The following is a 20,290-nucleotide window of genomic DNA, read 5'->3' as shown; positions in this document are numbered from 1 at the left end:
TTTGTCTGTTCAGTAAAAGGTCACTTTGATGGGTTGCTAAGTTTTCCACATTGCTCAAATTTGCAAAATAGGCCTAGTTTAAGTTGTAGTTTTGAGCCATATTCTCCTAGATCACAGCTCTGTATGTTAATCCCATATGTTGCCTGCCTGTTTTTAGCACTCGGGAATAAACAGTTCCAGTGCTGAGGTGCTGAATCTGTACAATGTGACAGAAGCAGACGCGGGGGAATATGTCTGTACCGCCTCCAATTACATTGGAGAGGCCAACAAGTCAGCCTGGCTCACGGTGGTGAAAAGAGAACCAGGTAACGTCTCCTCCTGCCGTGCACGGGAAGCAGATGGGCTCTTGGTGCTTCTGGCGAAGGTGGCGTTGGAAAACAATCTGGGTTTGGTGTTTTGCCGCACTTTGGCGCGGCCATGGAAAAATGCACACAAAGCTTGAGGATTTCACTGATGTCCTTTCCCCTTCTGTATTTCTACGCATGTTTTGGTTATACACTTCCATTGGCTCTTGCTATCAACAACTTGTACTGAAGCTATGTTTTACTGAATGGAACCTGATCAGTTGTGGTCAAAATAAACTGACTATTTGCAGCAGTTGAATGTTGTTTAAAACAGCACATGTCAAGGAATACATCGTGTGACTCTAATCAACTGCTTTTTTGGCTGGTTGGACCCCTCTTTCTCAAACATGCTTTTAAGTGAAATTTATCTGACTTACCCATGCTATCTGCCCTAGACCAATTGGTTTTATTTAAGTCACCTACATTTATTACAGATGCCCATTGTGGAGGCTGCAAAATGATTCTGGCTTCAGAAGGAAGTCGGGTACAAAGTGATTTTACCATATTGGTCTAAAAATTTCCTTGTAAAATAATATGCTGTAGTTATATAATGGCTTTCACCACTGCAGGCAGGAAAGGTATATGTGATTGTCAGCCATCTGCTGAGGACTGCCTCTGAGTAAAGCCACTAAATCATTGGCCATATGCTAATGTAGTCCCCTTCTATTTGTGTGGTATACCCCGCCCCTCTTTTATAGAGTATACCATAATGTGAAATCCTCATTTGTGAGTATTGTTTTTCCATGTCATATGATTGCATGCATTAATGGTGATAAATCCTGGTGAAGGGTCATGTTCATTAATCTGCACCCTGCATTTCAAAATGTTTTTCTTGGTGAATCTTTGGTATGTTGGGTCTTTGGAGAAGGTCTCAGTGGAATGCAGGGGAGATCCTCAGAGGTTTGTATGGCTCTTCATGCACATGCCATCTCCTGAACCTGCTCCACATGTATCCTTTTCTCATTGGGTGTTGCTTTTTCTCTTTTCTTTTTTGCCTTCCCTCTCTTCCAGGCTGCCGGTGTTAACATTACAGATGAAGAGATAGAAGTCTTATATGTCAAAAATGTTTCTTTTGAGGATGCTGGGGAATATACTTGTATAGCTGGAAATTCCATTGGGATTTCTCAACATTCTGCCTGGTTGACGGTTCTGCCAGGTATTATGCTACTGCCTTGGGTTTCCCTCTGTCTGTGCTATTGCAGGGTCAACTGTAAACACTGTGCTTCTATCTCATTGCCTCAAAGTCATTAGCAGCCATTCTTTTCCATATATAGTTTTTATACTAATAAAAGCAAATGTATGCACACAATCTTCAAGCATAATTTGATTATTCAATATTTCAAGTGTTGAGATGTATCAACATTCTATGTCTTTATAACACCACATTTTTAGGCGTTATGTGGAACTTTTAAATAAATTAGGTGAAACAGTAGATTAAAAAGTTACTTTATTGAAGAATGCAATCAACTTCCCATCTTCCAGAGTCCTTTGTGTGCCTAGAAGTTATGTAGGATTGTTAGATATCATAAAATTTCAACTAAATCCTTAAGTTAAAAAGTACAATTTATTTATAAATAGGCTAAAAAGTTATTCTATAGTAATCCATAAATTAGTTTTTTTATTTGAGATTTTATGTGATCTAAAAAAAAGTCCTGTGTCTAAAGTCCCACATCTTTTGTCTCTAAAAATTCTTTTATTGTGGTATGCATAACAAACACTGTAAGATGCAATGTTGATTGGTTGCTGGAGAATCCTAATTCATTTTAACATCTTGCTACCCAGTGATCAGCATCACCTATCAAAATAAAAATAAAATAGCTAACAATCCCATGATCCTTGTGTCAACAGTGTCACGTTTACCCTTGCATTTACTTTCATGGTTCCCTGATTGCATAGCATGATCTTTGTGCAATCTGGGCAAGATGTTTTACCTCCATTTTGATTTAACCCCTGATGCTCCTGAAAAGAAAAAAAAAAACATGGTAAAGGGTTTAAATCATAAAGGAAGAAAACATTACTCTTTATATATATATAGAACTCCTCTATCTTCTTTAGTCTGTCCAATCTCTTTTGACTTTTCAATCGTTTTTTTCTTTCTTTTTCTGCTGCTATAATAATTTGGGGGACAGACAGCTACCTACAGTAGAAAGGTAATACTTTCCCTCTTTTTAGAGGGTAGGCAGTAAACACTGTTCAGCTATTTTAGAGCCATGTTTGTTGTATGCATATGTGTGAGAGTTTTATGGCATGTTTTTATATTGAGTGATATGTGTGTTTTTATGTTTTAAACATTCCATCCAAAAATTAAACTTCATTGACAGATGGAGGGTGTCTGGTGACTTTTATCTCCTGGGGTTTTGTCTCAATCTTGGAATTTTTGATGATTCTGCTCACCTTCGACTATTCCCATAATTACAATTTCCAAATTAAAAAGTACATTTAAAACCATCAGAGAAAGTGGGAACTGCTCATTGAGGCCATTATATGATGTTCAACCAGAAAACTCAAGGGCAGGAATCTTGCCTCTGGTGTTATAAAGATCTATTAGAACTCCGTTAAGTGGTTCAGCTTTGTAGCATCCACCAAATACTAACCTAAAGCGGAGTTCCAGCTGAAAAAAAGTCAGCTGCTACAAAAACTGTAGCTGCTGACTTTTACAATACAGACACTTACCTGTCCCTCGGTCCAGCGATGTCTTCACCACCACTGGTTTCACCGTCCGTCTTCTCTCCCTGGCATCGGCATCTTCAGCGTGGGCACCCCGGCTGTGACAGCTTGCAGCTTCCCAGCCAGGTGCCTACTGCTCATGTATGAGAAGAACTGCGCTTTGTGAATGGCCCTATAGTTTTCTGGGACCTGTCGTGTGCCAGAAGGGGAGGGGAGGGGAGGGGGGGGGGGGGAGGACAACTTCCACTTCCGATCATCTAGGCGATCGCAGTGGGAGCGGGTACCTGTCAAATTCGGGTACCCACTCCCCAAAGGTGCCAATCCTTAATGGGGAGTGGGGACATAGCATTAAAGAGGAACTTCCCCTTTTGGGTGGAACTCCACTTTAATAATTTTGGGTGGATTAGCCCTTTAATTGTGTAAAATTATTTTAAATATTATATAGTTTTATGTTATCCTGTCATCCTAAATATACATTTAAAAATATTTCCAGTTTTAATTTAACACTATATTAGATATAGATTTAACCTTACAATTATAGGACAACTACTTGTGTAAACATGTAAAACATTTCATTTTCAGTTTAGCTGAATGATCATTTTACTCACCTTCATCGCACATACCAGTTAAGTTGCTGGAGTCATTCTATACCTAAACTGTAGGCTGATGTCAAATCAGGTCAGTGTGGCGGTGAGTCACTACCGTGTGCTGCCCACTCTTGGGTATCATCATCACCTGCCAGTACTAGCAATGCATGATTGCACTGTGTTCACATACAGCCATCGCTCAATGTCTTGGTTCCAGGATGCAGAGGTCAGGTGTTCAAGATGTGTGTGCAGAACTATCAGTCCGCAAAGTCATTAAGTGCAGGGAGTAGAATGTAGAAAAACTGTTAGATACAAGTGCCTACAACAAGATAAAAGGTCTAGGCTGCTGTCTGGTAGTTATGCCCTGTACACACTATTAGAATATCGGATGAAAATAAAACTCTTTCAGAGGGATCATATGATAATCTGTTAATACACAGCTTTTGAGAGCCAATCACAACAGTTCATGTGCCAATGTTCGGAGGGACAAGCATGAAAAATTCTTGTACAACAACAGAGTGAACGATTTTCGTTTTTTTTTTTTTAACAAATACAGTATTAATCTGAAAAAAAAATTCAGAGGCCAAGACCGCACATGCTCAGAAACAAAATAATACATTACTATACAATACAGCGCATTACATCACTTCCGAAATTGTATTCTGTCATACAAGAATTTTCAGAACTTTAGTAACCTCTTCATTTTTGATATGACACTAGCATGCAAAAAAAAAAAAAAAAAGGATGATCAATAATCCGATATTCTCATTGTGCATACGGGACATTAGGCAAGGTCTGCATACTTATCATGCATGCACTCCTTTAGGTGGGTTTCCAAATTGTAGCAAGCTGTTAATTTCTTTTATCGATGACAATAGGTTGTCTGTTTTTGCAGAACAGTTGGTGTATAAAGAACTAATACAAATACGCAATCACTCTGTACCAACTGCAAAGACTTTTTTTTTCTATTCGGGCTTGTGACAGCTTGCTGTTCCATAGTAAAATTCATAGCTTTTTCATGCACAGTAACAAAAAATGTGTGTTAAAACAAGCTCAACCCTGTTATGGTTTCAGATTCAGAGAATAATGCTTTTTATGCTTAGACAAATCTTTTTTCATACCTTACTGCAGGGTGAAGGTCTCCTCCACCTATCTACCCTAGTCTGCTAATAAACACAGTAATATTCATGTATGGTCGCTTGCATCCTTAAAGTGTATGTAAAGACAAAATGTTTCTTTAGTTTTGTAAATAGAGCAGAAGGGTTAAAATTCCTGCCATGTTTTTATTGCTGTCTGTGTCTCCCTGGGGAGATTCTTCCTCCCTATTGGTCCTGTTGACCATTGTTTCTGGTACAGAAAGTGATGAGAATCTAACTTTTTTGAATTGTCACAGGAACAAGAAGTGAAGTGAAATCTTTTAAAGGATAAGTTCACCTTTTAGTAAAAAAATAATAAACGTAGATCGCTGGTGCTATGCAGGTTTCCTATAGATCTGTCAATATATCTGCTTGCCCATATGGGATGTACGTGCAAGCAGATATACTGGCAGGAAGAATGAATGAACTAACCCAGCGCTCCACAGCGCCATGGTACTTCATTGTGGAGTACAAGCCGACAGACGCTAAGGCTGTCAGGACTTGTAGTCTCTCATTCACAGAACACTGTGAATGAGTGACAGGTCTGGGTGGGCTGAGCCCACATGGCAGCTAGCGAAGGGGGAGCCGGTCGTTTGTAACAGTATAACGTTAATGGTAACAGTATAACTTTGCTACCAGTTATGATGGTGGAAAGGGTAGAAATTGATGCCTTAAAATCCAGTGCCATGGTTGTAAAACATAATAAGTCATGTCAAATTGTTAGGTTACAACATCTTGCAGCCCATAATGGCAATACCAGACTACTCATATAAAATGAACAGATTAAAATATAGGATATCCATATTCAGGATTCAGTAATCCAAGCAGTGTATGTATGTTTAGTGGTAGACTAGAATCATGCTGAGGCTTGCTTACTGTGTGTGTGTTTTCTTGTGTAGATGTGTATGGATGTGGAATTTCTGTGCTGTAGTATAGGATTTTGAATCCTTCCTCTGACTCCTACACTGTTATCATTTAGTCACAGCTCACGTTTCTCCTCCACATCATTTTCAGGTACAGAAACACCTATGGAGGATACCTCACTACCTTACTACATGGAAATAGCTATATATGTTGGTGGAGGCTTCCTTATTTTCTGTTTTATTGGAATTTGCATCATATTCCAACTTCGTCAGGGGGCTAAAAAGAAGAAATCGTTAATAGGACCGCCCGTCGTCCATAAACTCAGCAAACGAATACCACTCCACCGCCAGGTAACAGAAAGTAGATAAAGAGTTCGAAAAACCTTTTTTCTCGTTGTCTGTCAGCTGCCGTGTGCAGATAGTTATTATATAAGGGGCATAAAGTATAAAAGCATCTTGTGCCATTGGATTAATGCTATGGACCAATGATATATGTATTGTGTTACATACTGTAAAGTTACTTCAGTTGTTTCCTCCTAGTTATAGATCTTAGGTTTATATCAGCATAAAATTTTTCTAGGAGGTCCCTCTCGATTAAGAGGTTCCTATAAAAGACAGTAGCCCAAGACATTTCAGAGATATTTTGGCATGTATGTGTGTTGCTTACATCAGACAATGTAGGCATTAGTATCTCTATAGAGTGTGACAGATCTGTATGTGTCTAGTGGTCAGGTGTTGACCTAAGTTGGAAGAAATAATATAGCGTTTTTCATCATTGCGTCTGGTGATCAGTTGATCTAGGAGGTAAAATCTCCTTAGTATGCAATTTCATACAACCGATTTTTTTGCATTCCTTATCAAATGTGACCACAGGAACATTTCATTTAAGCAATCAGTCATGCTTTTTGGAAACCGATCCAGTTCAGTTCTGAATATTGGTAGTTGGAAGATGAAAGTTTTAAACTGTTTGCCATCAAGCAAAGTGGACTGTCCCGAAATATATTTATCTGTATCGTTTTATTAGTACTCAAGTCATAGGTCTTAAACTGGTCAGATGTCTCTCCAAGAACACAAAGTGGGAAGACATGAGGCCATCTTCTACAGATCTGGGACCTTCTGCTATACTCCAGAATACAAAAAAATGCACGTAGATTTAGCTCCTCCAGTGACTCTCCTCATTGAGGCCAGGTAAACCGTTTGGAAAATCTTGGTGAGCGGTTATAAATACTTGCAGTAATCAGTAATACATGTGTATGATGGTGAAAAACCTCATCATCGCCCCTTTGGATAGGCTTAAAAAGCGTGATCCTCACGCAGGTGTCAGATCTGTTGATCTGGAATGTTAATCAAGTGTTATGGAAGTTTAGAATTTTTAAGGTTTGAAGTTCCCCTTTCATAATTCATTGACATTCATAATGTTAATATGGAACAATAGAGAAGTGTTTTCTATCATAAATTGCGCTAATCTGTTACCCTGGCTTAATGGCATAATGTTTCACTTCTACTACAATGCTGTCTAGTCTGTGACCTGAGTCATTCTTCATGTGTATACCTGCACGATTCTGTTTTGGCCTCATGTATCAGATTTAACTTTTCATTGTAATGCTGTTTTTCTTTTTCAAAGGGCAGCAGCAACAGGTAACATAATTCTGTTTTGAGATGCCTCATTGCATTTGCCCAGTTTATACAGTGGGATAGCATACCCTGTAGCTGAAGGTTTTATATAATAATTAACAAATATAGATACAAAAAAGACTGTAGAACTCAACAAAATTAAATGCTATATAACAAAAACATACAATCTTATTTACGAGAACATTGCAATAAAACAATATATTATCATTTATAAATACAATCAGAAATTGGCATTTAACATTTTACTGTAGTTGTACCAATGAAAGCTGAGCTCTGATTTGCTAATGTGACTGTACCATTGAAGGGAAACTATAGCCTGGATTTGGGTGTTGCATAGGGGTCAGTCTAATGACTTAAAGTGGACAGGCAAAATTATTAATTTGTTTTTCTTTAAAATACTCTTAGTTAAATGGTCATACTTACACATTTTATTAGCTTTTTATGACTGGTAAAAAAAACTGTAATTTATTACATACCCTTTCCCATGAGAGAGTAATTGGACATCAATCTAGTTTGCACATGGTGAGCTGACTGTTGGGCTTTTCTTAATGCTGTTACCATTGGGCACCTTTCACATCACCTTTTCCTCTTGCAGGTGTCAGCGGATTCCAGTTCCTCTATGAACTCCACAACACCTTTGGTGAGGATTACAACACGTCTGCTGTCCAGCGCTGATACAGTCCTGCTGCCCAATGTATCAGAGTATGAACTTCCTCATGACCCCAAGTGGGAATTCCCAAGAGACAAGTACGTAATTTTACTACTTTCTCCCAATATGTCATTGTTCTGCCAATGCTGGAGGAATTCAATGTATTTATTAGTTGTATAACTGGGGCTTGACCACTCTGGAGATCACACCAGGTACACTATATTGCTAAAAGTATTGGGACACCCCTCCAAATCATTGGATTCAGGTGTTCCGATCACCTCCATGGCCACAGATGTATAAAATCAAGCACTTAGGCATGCAGACTGCTTCTGCAAACATTTTGTGAAAGAATGGGTCGCTCTCAGGTGCTCAGTGAATTCAAGCGTGGTACCGTGATAGGTTGCCCCCTGTGCAATAAGTCCATCCATGAAATTTCCTTGCTACCAAATATTCCAGGATCAACTGTTAGTGGCTGAGTTTCTTTTGTTCCCAGTTGCTTCTACTTTGTTATGATACCACTAAGTGGTAGGCCACGTAAAATGACAGAGCGAGGTCAGCGCATGTGAAGTGCACAGTGCGCAGAAGTCGCTAATTGTCTACAGTGTCAATATCTAAAGACCTCCAAACTTTATGCGGCCTTCAGATTAGTACAACGACAGTGTAGAAAGCTTCATGGAATGGGTTTCCATGGCAGAACAGCTGCATCCAAGCCTTACATCACCAAGTGTAATGCAAAGCGTCGGATGCAGTGGTGTAAAGCACGCTGCCTCTGGACTCTAGAGCAGTGGAGACATGTTCTCTGGAGTGACGAATTACGCTTCTCTGTCTGGCAATCCAATGGACATATCTGGATTTGGCGGTTGCCAAGAGAACGGTACTTGCCTGACTGCATTGTGCCAAGTGTAAAGTTTGGTGGAGGGGGATTTTGGTGTGTGGTTGTTTTTCAGGAGTTGGGCTTGGCCCCTTCGTTCCAGTGAAGGGAACTCTTAAGGTGTCAGCATACCAAGACATTCTGGACAATTTTATGCTCCCAACTTTGTGGGAACAGTTTGGGGATGGTCCCTTCCTGTTCAACATGACTGCACACCAGTGCACAAAGCAAGGTCCATAAAGACATGTATGAGTGAGTTTGGGGTGAAGGAACTTGACTGGCCTGCACAGAGTCCTGACTTTAACCCGATAGAACACCTTTGGGATGAATTAGAGCAGAGACTGCGAGCCAAGCTTTTTCGTCCAACATCGTTCCTGACCTCACAAATGCGCTTCTGGAAGAATGGTCAAACATTCCCATAGGCACACTCCTAAACTTTGTGGACAGCCTGCCCAGAAGAGTTGAAGCTGATATAGCTGCAAGGGGTGGGCCAACTCAATATTGAACCCTACGGACTAAGACTGGGATGCCATTAAAGTTCTTGTGCATGTAAGCGCAGGTGTCCCAATACATTTGGCAATATAGTGTATATTCAGTCTTTTGGGTTGTAGGCTGTTTTTGTCCATTTTATATATGTTTACTACCAGTGATTTTAACTGCAGTGTAATTTTTATCTGAGCTACAGACATTGTATAAAAGGGCTGTGCCATGTGAGGACCACACTGCAGGTATGATGAGACCTAAATACAGATATTTGTTATGGGGGTCTCTGGCACATAGATATTTTCATTCTAATGTACATTTAGATAGTTAGACATATGTTGTAGGTATTCATTTCTGGTGATGGTTAACTAATTGTATTTGAAGGCGCCAGTAACCAAACATGACATCACGTTTCTGGTACATTCTTTTGCCTGGTACAGGGCTAATGTGTATTTCAGATATTATGAAAAATGGTATACTATGCAGCCCTCACACATGTAGGAAGAAAGGCATAATATGCAATAAATACTCAAATAGCCTTCCTGTATGTGAAAAAATTACTGCATTTACTGTTAAAGTAATGTTTTCAAGATGTCCTATGTGAAATATAGGGGCTACTATTACTGACATCCTTCTGAAAATGCCAATTGCTTAGCTATTATGCTGTCCTGCTTGTTTTAGCTTTTTCTAAATCAATGAGCTGAACAAGATGCACAAAAGGAAAGTAAAAATAAAACAAATGTACAAGTGTTGTATAGAAGTTGCTATCAGTGTCTAGAAAATTGACAGTTGATTGGTGGCTCTGGGTACACCTAACACAGTCAGTCCCCTTTGGCAATCCTTGTTTATGTTATTGTACATATTTTCCCCTATCTGTATTTTAATTAGCATATTGATGGCAGCTGCAGCCCCTTTCCCATACAGCTTCTGTTTATTGAATGTTAATATGTGAGTATTTCCGCAGGCTGACACTGGGAAAACCTCTGGGCGAGGGTTGTTTTGGCCAAGTTGTCATGGCAGAGGCTGTAGGGATTGATAAAGACCGGCCTAAGGAGTCAGTAACTGTTGCTGTAAAGATGCTAAAAGGTAAGCAAGGAGGGGTTGTGGGTGTTTTCTCCCTTCTCTGTGGGGGGACACAGGGTCACATTCCTGACCTTGAAGTTAAATCAGAAGCTCTGACAGTTTTGCTGCCTCTCTCTATGATTTAAAGACTGCAGCTATGGAAAGAAGTGTAATTTACTGATTTGTGTCCTTTGAATTATGCAATCCTTTCGCCACCATCCCTGTGTGTGATTGCTCTGTCTCCAGGACTCTGTGACAGCCTTTTTCCATTAAATGCTGTCTGCTCTTGCGTCCGTGAAGCCTTAAATATCTACTAATCAGCGACATGCATTCTTATCAGGGGCGGACTGACCATTTGGAAACTCAGGCACTGCCCGAGGGCCCGGGGTCAGTAGGGGGCCCCATGAGATGCCCCTGGTACCTTTTTCATAGGCTTTTTTGAGTTTGGGCAAGGGCACAGGGGCCCCATGATCCCCTATTGCCTGGGGGCCCCATGAGTTGTCAGTCCGCCCCTGATTCTTATCCAGCAGGGTACAGCCACTATTCTGTATAGAAGTTGCATATACTGAAGTGTGTGCTGTGTTTATATACAATCAGTCATGTCTACAGCTAGTACATAAAAACATCCTCAACTCACATAATAAAGTATTAAAAAACATTTTTTCAGCTTGATGAGGGTAATTACCTGATCTATCTTTTTAATAAGTTTCCACACACCACAAGAAAAATAAAATGCTTTAGTGGAAATGTGTGCTATTGAGCATACAGAAGGAGGGAGCTTGGATCGGTGTCATTAGTGTAATCACGTTCCTTAAAAACCAAAAGCACCATGGACCTTCTTAAAAAATAAATGTTTATTTTATCTGTTATTTTCTGTTTGCAGTGCCTTGAAAAGATATTCATACCCCCTGAAATTTTCCACGTTTGTCAAGCATAGGAATTTAATATTTCAAAAAAAAATCCACTGCCCTTTGTTTCAGCATTACACTGAGTTGAACCCTAATTGAAGTTACAGAAATACAGTGCCTTGAAAAAGTATTCATACCCCGTAAAATTTTCCACATTTTGTCCTGTTACAACCAAAAACGTAAATGTATTTTATTGGGATTTTATGTGATAGACCAACACAAAGTGGCAAATCATTTTTTAGTAGAAGGAACATGATAAATGGTTTTCAAAATTTTTCACAAATATGTTAAAAGTGTGGTGTGCATTTGTATTCAGCCTCCCTCAGTCAATACTTTGTAGAATCGCCTTTCACTGCAATTCCAGCTGCAAGTCTTTTTGGGGATGTCTCTACCAGCTTTGCACATCTAGAAAGTGAAATGTTTGCCCATTCTTCTTTGCAAAATAGCTCAAGCTCTGTCAGATTGGATGAATAGTGTCTGTGAACAGAAATTTTCAAGTCTTGCCACAGATTCTCAATTGGATTTAGGTCTGGACTTTGACTGGGCCATTTTAATACATGAATATGATTTGATCTAAACCATTCCATTGTAGCTCTGGCTGTATGTTTAGGGTTGTTGAGACTGGGGTGGGGGTTCACCTTCTAGCAGGAAATGTCTTTTGCAGACTCTTAACAAGTTTTCTTCTACGAATGCCCTGTATTTGGCTCCATCCATCTTCCCATCAACTCTGACCAGCTTCCCTTTCCCTGCTGAAGAAAAGCATCCCCACAACATGATGCTGCCGCCACCATGTTTCACGGTGGGGATGATGTGTGAAGGGTGATGTGCAGTGTTCGTTTTTCGCCACACAGTGTTTTGCTTTTAGGCCAAAACGTTCAATTTTGGTCTCATCTGACCAGAGAACCTCCTTCCACATGTTTGCTGTGCCCCCCACATGGCTTCTCGCAAACTGTAAACGGGTCTATTTATGTTTTTTTTTCAACAATGACTTTCTTCTTGCCACTCTTCTATAAAGGCCAGATTTGTGGAGTGCACGACTAATAGTTGTCCTGTGGACAGATTCTCCCACCTGAGCTGTGGTTCTCTGCAGCTCTTCCAGAGTAACCATGGGCCTCTTGGCTGCTTCTCTGTTTACTGCTCTCCTTGCTTGGCCTGTTTAGGTGGACGGCCATGGTAGATTTGCAGTTGTGCCATACTCTTTCCATTTTTGAATGATGGATTGAACAGTGCTCCGTAAGATGTTCAAAGCTTGGGATATTTTTTTTTTATAATATAACCCTGCTTTAAACTTCTCCACAACTTTATCCCTGGCATGTCTGGTGTGTTCCTTGGCCTTCATGATGCTGTTTGTTCACTAATGTTCTCTAACAAACCTCTGACGGCTTCACAGAACAGCTGTATTTATACTGAGATGAAATGACACACATGTGGACTCTATTTACTAATTAGGTGACTTCTGAAGACAATTGGTTCCACTAGATTTTAGTTAGGGGTATCAGAGTAAAGGGGGCTGAATACATATGCAAGCCACACTTTTTAGATATTTAGTTGTAAAAAATTTTGAAAACCATTTATCACTTTCCTTCCACCTTACAATTATGTTCCACTTTGTGTTTATCACATAAAATCCCAATAAAATACATATACGTTTTTTGTTGCAACATGACAAAATGTGGAAAGTTTCAAGAGGTATGAATACTTTTTCAAGGCACTGTACCTACATCCAAAAATGCAAAAATTAGTTATTGTCAGGATATGGGGCAGAGCTTTGAAAATCCTTCTTTTATGGCATGGGCCAACTCTGTATCCAGGACTGCTGATTTATAGCATAGATACAACCTAATATTTTAGAACCATTTATTCGAAGTTAAAGTAACATGCTGGAGGTGGAGCAGTGGCAAGGAGTGTAAAACTGCAGGCTTTAATAGTATTTGCCTCCCTTGTTGTGCCATGCTGCCAAATAGCAGGTCAGCCATGTGTAGATCGCATAGCTTTGCAAACCTTTTGACTGTACAGCAGTGTCTCTGTGTTTTAGCAATACTTTCATCATGTTAGCTAGAGCTCAATGCCTATACCCCTTGAACTGACCTTTTTGGCAGTTCATTGTACTATAATGATAGCTCCACTTTTGCAATATATGCTCTAGTCCTTGGCTTTTAAGCCTCATGTAATCTAGAAAGCCCCCATCCAGCTGATAACTTGCATCAGCTTGACAGCAATAACCTTCTCTGCTTTTTACCTCCTCCAGACACAAATACTCGACATTGGCCACCACGCAGTGAGATCACTAAAGCTAGCTGGCCATATACTAGTAGATTTTTCTTTCAGCCTGGCTGAATGAAAGAAATAGAAATATAGAAAATTACTCCATCCACACAAACAACGTAATTGGATGAATCCCAGCTGCCAAGCTATTGTATTCTGACAGCTGCTGCCACCAGTTATCAGGATACCTGAACAGTGCCTGCACCTGATTGGCGCTGTTGGTTGTAAGTGCTGTTCATCCAACAATTTCAGCCCAACTCCTTCAATAAAAGTTGATTGAGTAGTCAACTTTTGTCAAGCCAGCAGGGCCACCTCTTTTACACGACTGGACCCTCCATTCTCTATGGAGTGGTGGATGTAAAAGGACTTGTGTCCGTTTACACCCACCTACCTTCAATCCGATCTGCTAAAAGCAAATGGAGGTGAATCGATTTCCCTTCCAACTAGTGGATTGAATCAGAGAGCTGTATGTTTACATCCAGTTGCTCTAGTATACTTTTTACGAAGAGCCTGTTCATACCACAATACTGTGAGTTTCACACGTGCGTTTTGCATTGAGGCAGCCCATTTATTTTAAATTGATTGTTTGCATACCTAAACACACAATAAAAATGTGCGTACTGCTCTGTTTTATATGATGCAGCACACAGAGCACTCTCATCTGTGCCATGTGGTGCATTATTGTGCATTGTATATATGTGTGTTGAAACGACTAATGAATGACAACATACCACAACACATACACTCTATACTTTTCCTTAAAACAAAATTCATAAATACAAAGATATTCAAAGTGTATCTATAGCCAACTTTTTTTTATAGCTTTGGATAAATGGAGAAAGGGTAGAACCATTGTCAGGTTCTACTGCTATCTGGGGCATCGCTAGAGATTTTCCCCTCGCTTTTTATTCTGGGGACAACTATTTACCAGAGAGGAAGTGAGAAAATCTGCAACAAGGATATAGACAATAATTTAAGGCCAACAGAGGTTCTAGCATTCCCCTCTGGGGAAAAAAAAATCTACTTCTGTCTGTGTTTTCTTCACTTCTAGTGAAAAGTTGTCCCTTAGACAGGAAATGAGGGATAATCTCTCTACTAGATCCTGGAGGGCATTAAAACCCGATAGGGGTTCTAATCTTTCCCCATTCTATCCAAAGCTGAATGAACAAATTATGCTATAAATACACTTTAATGCTAGAATATAGATGGCAGCATTGCTTATGTAAAACATTTGTTTGACATGACTCATGGTGAAATTGGTCTGTAATTTCTCTGACTGTCAAACACATGAAGCACATCTGAAAATGAGAAAAGCCTCGTATAAGCAACATTTTTGTTTTTACATTGGCACAGTTTGATTAGAAGGAACAGTACTGTTAAAATTATCTAGCAAATATGTAACCAGTCTTTGACCTGGAAGTAAATTGAAGGAGTGGTGGAATTTGTGAAAAATTGTTGACAAAGGTGTGTTTTGGCAACTGTTTTATAAAAAGCACAAGTAAGTATTTTGCAAAAAGATTCACTGAAGAAATCCTTTTGGAATACTTGGGTCTAGGATCAGCAGAAAATGGGATTGGGACCTTTTATGGGGAACACCATGTGTGGTTTTTAATCATGTTTTTTTGTAATTATTTATTTTGTGATGGTGGCCCGATGTTTGTAGATCTTTACTTTTGTTTGTAGGCCTGATGTGAGGATAGAGCAGTTCTAAAGTTCCTCTGCCATTCTGCTCAAGCGTCTCCTGCCTGGCAGTTTGGTGTGTGGTCCATTAAAATCAATAGGAAAGTGAACATTAGTGAGTACAGCATTTTGGATGTACTTTTCCTATGCTCTTTTGGCTGCACTTCTGTGGATCACAGGAGTGCAGTTCGTTTTGCACTCCTGTGACCCATTTTCAGCTGACAGCGGGCTGAAGCCCACTATCAGCTGACATCAATTAGCCAATCCAGGCTGGGGATAAATCCCGACTTCAAAATCAGGATCAACCCCAGAGTCTGGAGCAGCAATTGGCTCCTGAGCCAGCAGCTCATTCCCCCTCCACAGCCCAGTGCTCTAGTGAGCGCTGGGGGGGAGGGGGGAAGGCTGAGACGTGACTGACAATCCCATTCTCTGCTCAGACCAGAGAGGAGAACTCAGTGATCATGTGATCGCTGAGCTCTCACCCTAGAGCCAGCAGGGGACAGATGCAGCATCAGACCGATGCTGCATCCATGTAGGTAAGTATGATTTAAAAAAAAAAAAATTACCATACTTCTCTTTTTAAAGTTTAAAATCGGCCAAAAGAAAAATCATATTCTTTCTTATACGCTTGAATATATGTATATTAATTCCTAGTATCCTTCATGTGTATAATCCAAAATACCTAAATCATGGTACTGAAACTCGCCCCATGTGGTGGATGGCTAAGGGAAAATGGCTGCTAAAGTCGGCTTTCTTTTTTAACTTGCTGATTGGACAGTTAGGGAGCAGCAGAATATTGATGAAGCCATCCCTTGGCTCACTATGCCTTCTTTTCCTGGCACCATGTGTAGTTACAGCAAATGTGCACTACATCAGAGCCTGGTTGGCTTTTACTGCTGCTCCTCTCCCAGTCTGAGGCCTTTTCTGTTGGAGATTACAGGCGGCTCAAGACAGATTCAAGTACAAATGCTGGCTGTATAAAAATATATATTCAAAGATTTACAGTAAATACATAACTGGTTCAAATACTGCTGTTGAATCAATAATTTTCTTTTAATACCATGGTGCAGGGTGCAGCCATATTTGTTTATTATTAGTGCAGGTATTTATATAGTGTCGACAATTTGTGCAGAACTTTGAATTTATTATATATTCACCTCAGTCCCTGCCCTCAAGGAGCGTACAGTCTAAGGTCACTACCTGCAAACACACATTTACTAGGACAAATTTAGACAGGACCCAGTTAACTTTTTGCACACATCTGGCATGTGGGATAAAATCACAGTACTGAGAGCAAGCACAGGAAGAACATGCAAACTCCATGCAGGTCATGTTGTGGTTGGCAAATTAACCAATGATCTGGTGCTGCAAGGTTGAAGTGCTAACCATCAAGCCACTGTGCCATTATACCAGTGAAAGGGCAGAACTTGCTTTTTTAGTAAAATCTTAGTCTGTAGTTTAACACTTGGATTGTTTCCACACAGATGATGCTACTGAGAAAGACCTAGCTGATTTGGTCTCGGAGATGGAGATGATGAAGATGATTGGAAAGCATAAGAATATTATCAATCTGCTGGGTGCATGCACACAAGGAGGTGAGTCCCACAGCAAGGCAATAATCAGCAAGCCTTTAATTATGCCTTGGGTAATGAAAGGACCAATACAACTTATTAGGAGAGAGTGTCAGGCAGCCCTGTAATGACCAACATTCCCAACCTGCAGCCGACACTATAATACTTTTCTCCTACTTAGCATCCAGCACTGACTTCTGTGACCTCTGGGCTTTACTTCTGTCCTGTTATTAACATGCCAATTCAATTGGTGAGCTTACTTACAGTCTGTGTTGTTTTAATTAGTGAGTTTAGCGACTGTCTATGCCATGTTAATTATTGAGTGTAGCCACTGTCTGTGGTTTAAGTAATGTAATAAGGGCCTTAAAATAACCTCCCTAGTCTTTTAGTAACTTACGCCCAACCTAAATTACTGTTAAAGGTTCACTAACCTTAGAAGTCTTTGCTTAAGTTTTTTCAGTACATGGAATATTCAGACTCGAGACCATTTTACAGACTTTCTATTGTTACAGTTCTCCCTGTTTTGTTTCTATATAATACCATGACCACAGAATTATTGCTTCCTGCCCCTAGTGATATTGCACTTACTGTATGCTGTGATATTTTGCATTGCAAGAAAACAAAGTGCCTTATTTACTAAAGTGTGACATATCTTGTGTTTTAGATATCTAATGTGATGCTACAGAAGCTCTATTTTTAAAATTCCACTATACTTGATTTGGCTTTTCCTTACCTTAGTTCACATGTTGGCAAATCAAGCCCATAGGTAGATGGACTTTAGAAGGAGAGCAAGGAGCATACATAATAACAAAATATGGCTTTACTTATGTACAAGTATCATTACAAACTATTGGCTTTTTAAAATATGCATAACATTGTTCCTATTAAAGTGGAATCCTGATAAATCGCTTAATTCGCAATTAAAGTGTGTGTATATGTGTGTATATGTGTATGTATGTATGTGTGTATATATATATATATATATATATACACACACATACAGTGGGGATCAAAAGTTTGGGCACCCCAGCTAAAAATTTGTATTAATGTGCATAAAGAAGCCAAGGAAAGATGGAAAAATCTCCAAAAGGCATCAAATTACAGATTAGACATTCTTATAATATGTCAACAAAAGTTAGATTTTATTTCCATCATTTACACTTTCAAAATAACAGAAAATAAAAAAATGGCGTCTGCAAAAGTTTGGGCACCCTGCAGAATTTATAGCATGCACTGCCCCCTTTGCAAAGCTGAGACCTGCCAGTGTCATGGATTGTTCTCAATCATCGTCTGGGAAGACCAGGTTATGTCAATCTCAAAGGTTTTAAATGCCCAGACGCATCTGACCTTGCCCCAACAATCAGCACCATGGGTTCTTCTAAGCAGTTGTCTAGAAAACTGAAACTGAAAATAGTTGACGCTCACAAAGCTGGAGAAGGCTATAAGAAGATAGCAAAGCGTTTTCAGATGTCAATATCCTCTGTTCGGAATATAATTAAGATATGGCAGTCATCAGGAACAGTGGAAGTTAAAGCAAGATCTGGAAGACCAAGAAAAATATCAGACAGAACAGCTCTCAGGATTGTGAGAAAAACAATTCAAAACCCACGTTTGACTGCACGATCCCTCCAGAAAGATCTGGCAGACACTGGAGTTGTGGTACACTATTCCACTATAAAGAGATACTTGTACAAATATGGTCTTCATGGAAGAGTCATCAGAAGAAAACCTCTTCTACGTCCTCACCACAAAAATCATCGTTTGAACTTTGCAAATGAACATATAGACAAGCCTGATGCATTTTGGAAACAAGTTTTGTGGACCGATGAGGTTAAAATTGAACTTTTTGGCCGGAATGAGCAAAGGTACATTTGGAGAAGAAGGGGCACGGAATTTAATGAAAAGAACCTTTGTCCAACTGTTAAGCATGGGGTTGGATCAATCATGCTTTGGGGTTGTGTTGCAGCCAGTGGCACAGGGAACATCTCATGAGTAGAAGGAAAAATGGATTCAATAAAATTTCAGCAAATTTTGGATGGTAACTTGATGCCATCTGTGAAAAAGCTGAAGTTAAAGAGAGGTTGGCTTCTACAAATGGATAATGATCCTAAGCACACCTCGAAATCCACGGGGGATTACATCAAGAGGCGTAAACTGAAGGTTTTGCCATGGCCTTCACAATCTCCTGACCTCAACATAATTGAAAATCTATGGATAGACCTTAAAAGAGCCGTGCGTGACAGACAGCCCAGAAATCTCACAGAACTGGAAGACTTTTGTAAGGAAGAATGGGCAAAGATACCTCAAACAAGAATTGAAAGACTCTTGGCTGGCTACAAAAAACGTTTACAAGCTGTGATACTTGCCAAAGGGGGCAGTACAAGATATTAACTCTGCAGGGTGCCCAAACGTTTGCAGACGCCATTTTTTTGTTTTCTGTTATTTTGAAAGTGTAAATGATGGAAATAAAATCTAACTTTTGTTGACATATTATAAGAATGTCTAATCTGTAATTTGATGCCTTTTGGAGATTTTTCCATCTTTCCTTGGCTTCTTTATGCACATTAATACAAATTTTTAGCTGGGGTGCCCAAACTTTCGATCCCCACTGTATATATGTGTGTGTATATATATATATGTATGTGTGTGTGTGTATATATGTATATATATATATATATATATATATATATATATATATATATATGTATGTGTATGTATGTATGTATGTGTATGTATGTGTATGTATGTATATACAGTTGTGACCAAAATTATTCAACCCCCACTGAAATTGAGTGTTTTGGCCAGTTTGACATTGCTTTTGATCATTCAGTCATCTTGCTTACATTTACATTAAAGAGGCACTTGTAGGTCAGACAAATATAACATAACAGTTATAATGAAATAACCACAAATGTCTTTTCTGTGCTCACAGCATTATCAGTTTTATTCAACCCCCAAGTGACATTCAATCTTAGTACTTAGTACAGCATCCTTTTACAGTTATAACAGCTTTTAAACGTGAAGCATAGCTTGACACAAGTGTCTTGCAGCGATCTACGGGTATCTTCGCCCATTCTTCATGGGCAAAGGCCTCCAGTTCAGTCACATTCTTAGGCTTGCGCACTGCAACTGCTTTCTTTAAGTCCCACCAGAGGTTCTCAATCGGATTTAAGTCTGGTGACTGCGATGGCCACTCCAAAATGTTCCAGCCTTTCCTCTGCAACCATGCTCTAGTGGACTTGGAGGTATGCTTGGGATCATTGTCCTGTTGAAAGGTCCAACGTCTCCCAAGCCTCAGGTGTGTGACGGACTGCATCACGTTTCCATCCAATATCTCCTGGTACTGAAGAGAATTCATGGTACCTTGCACACGCTGAAGCTTCCCTGTACCTGCAGAAGCAAAACAGCCCCAAAGCATGATTGACCCTCCACCATGCTTCACAGTAGGCAAGGTGTTCTTTTCATCATAGGCCTTGTTCTTCCTCCTCCAAACATAGCGTTGATCCATGGGCCCAAACAGTTCTAATTTTGTTTCATCAGTCCACAGAACACTATCCCACAACTTTTGT

General features: G+C 39.7%; 1 protein-coding gene across 5 annotated transcripts in view; it reads left to right on the top strand.

Annotated features, from left to right (window-relative positions):
• Window positions 1–20,290, top strand: part of FGFR2 (fibroblast growth factor receptor 2) — a 134,922-nt gene that overhangs the window by 93,324 nt on the left and 21,308 nt on the right. For 2 of the 5 annotated variants that reach the window (XM_089683233.1, XM_089683229.1), the window contains 5 exons: window positions 158–305; window positions 5,749–5,955; window positions 7,829–7,979; window positions 10,200–10,321; window positions 16,635–16,745. In XM_089683233.1, coding sequence (XP_089539359.1) covers window positions 158–305; window positions 5,749–5,955; window positions 7,829–7,979; window positions 10,200–10,321; window positions 16,635–16,745 — 739 coding nt within the window. Of the gene's footprint in view, window positions 1–157; window positions 306–1,355; window positions 1,501–5,748; window positions 5,956–7,827; window positions 7,980–10,199; window positions 10,322–16,634; window positions 16,746–20,290 lie in introns of all 5 variants that reach the window. The other 3 variants (XM_089683232.1, XM_089683230.1, XM_089683231.1) reach the window with 3 other exon arrangements.

Source organism: Staurois parvus, unplaced genomic scaffold (assembly GCF_062004578.1).
Source record: "Staurois parvus isolate SC_StPar_1 unplaced genomic scaffold, SC_StPar_1.0 ptg000303l, whole genome shotgun sequence".
NCBI lineage: Eukaryota > Metazoa > Chordata > Amphibia > Anura > Ranidae > Staurois > Staurois parvus.
Note: the sequence above shows the minus strand (reverse complement) of the source record. Positions and strands in the feature narration are given on the sequence as shown.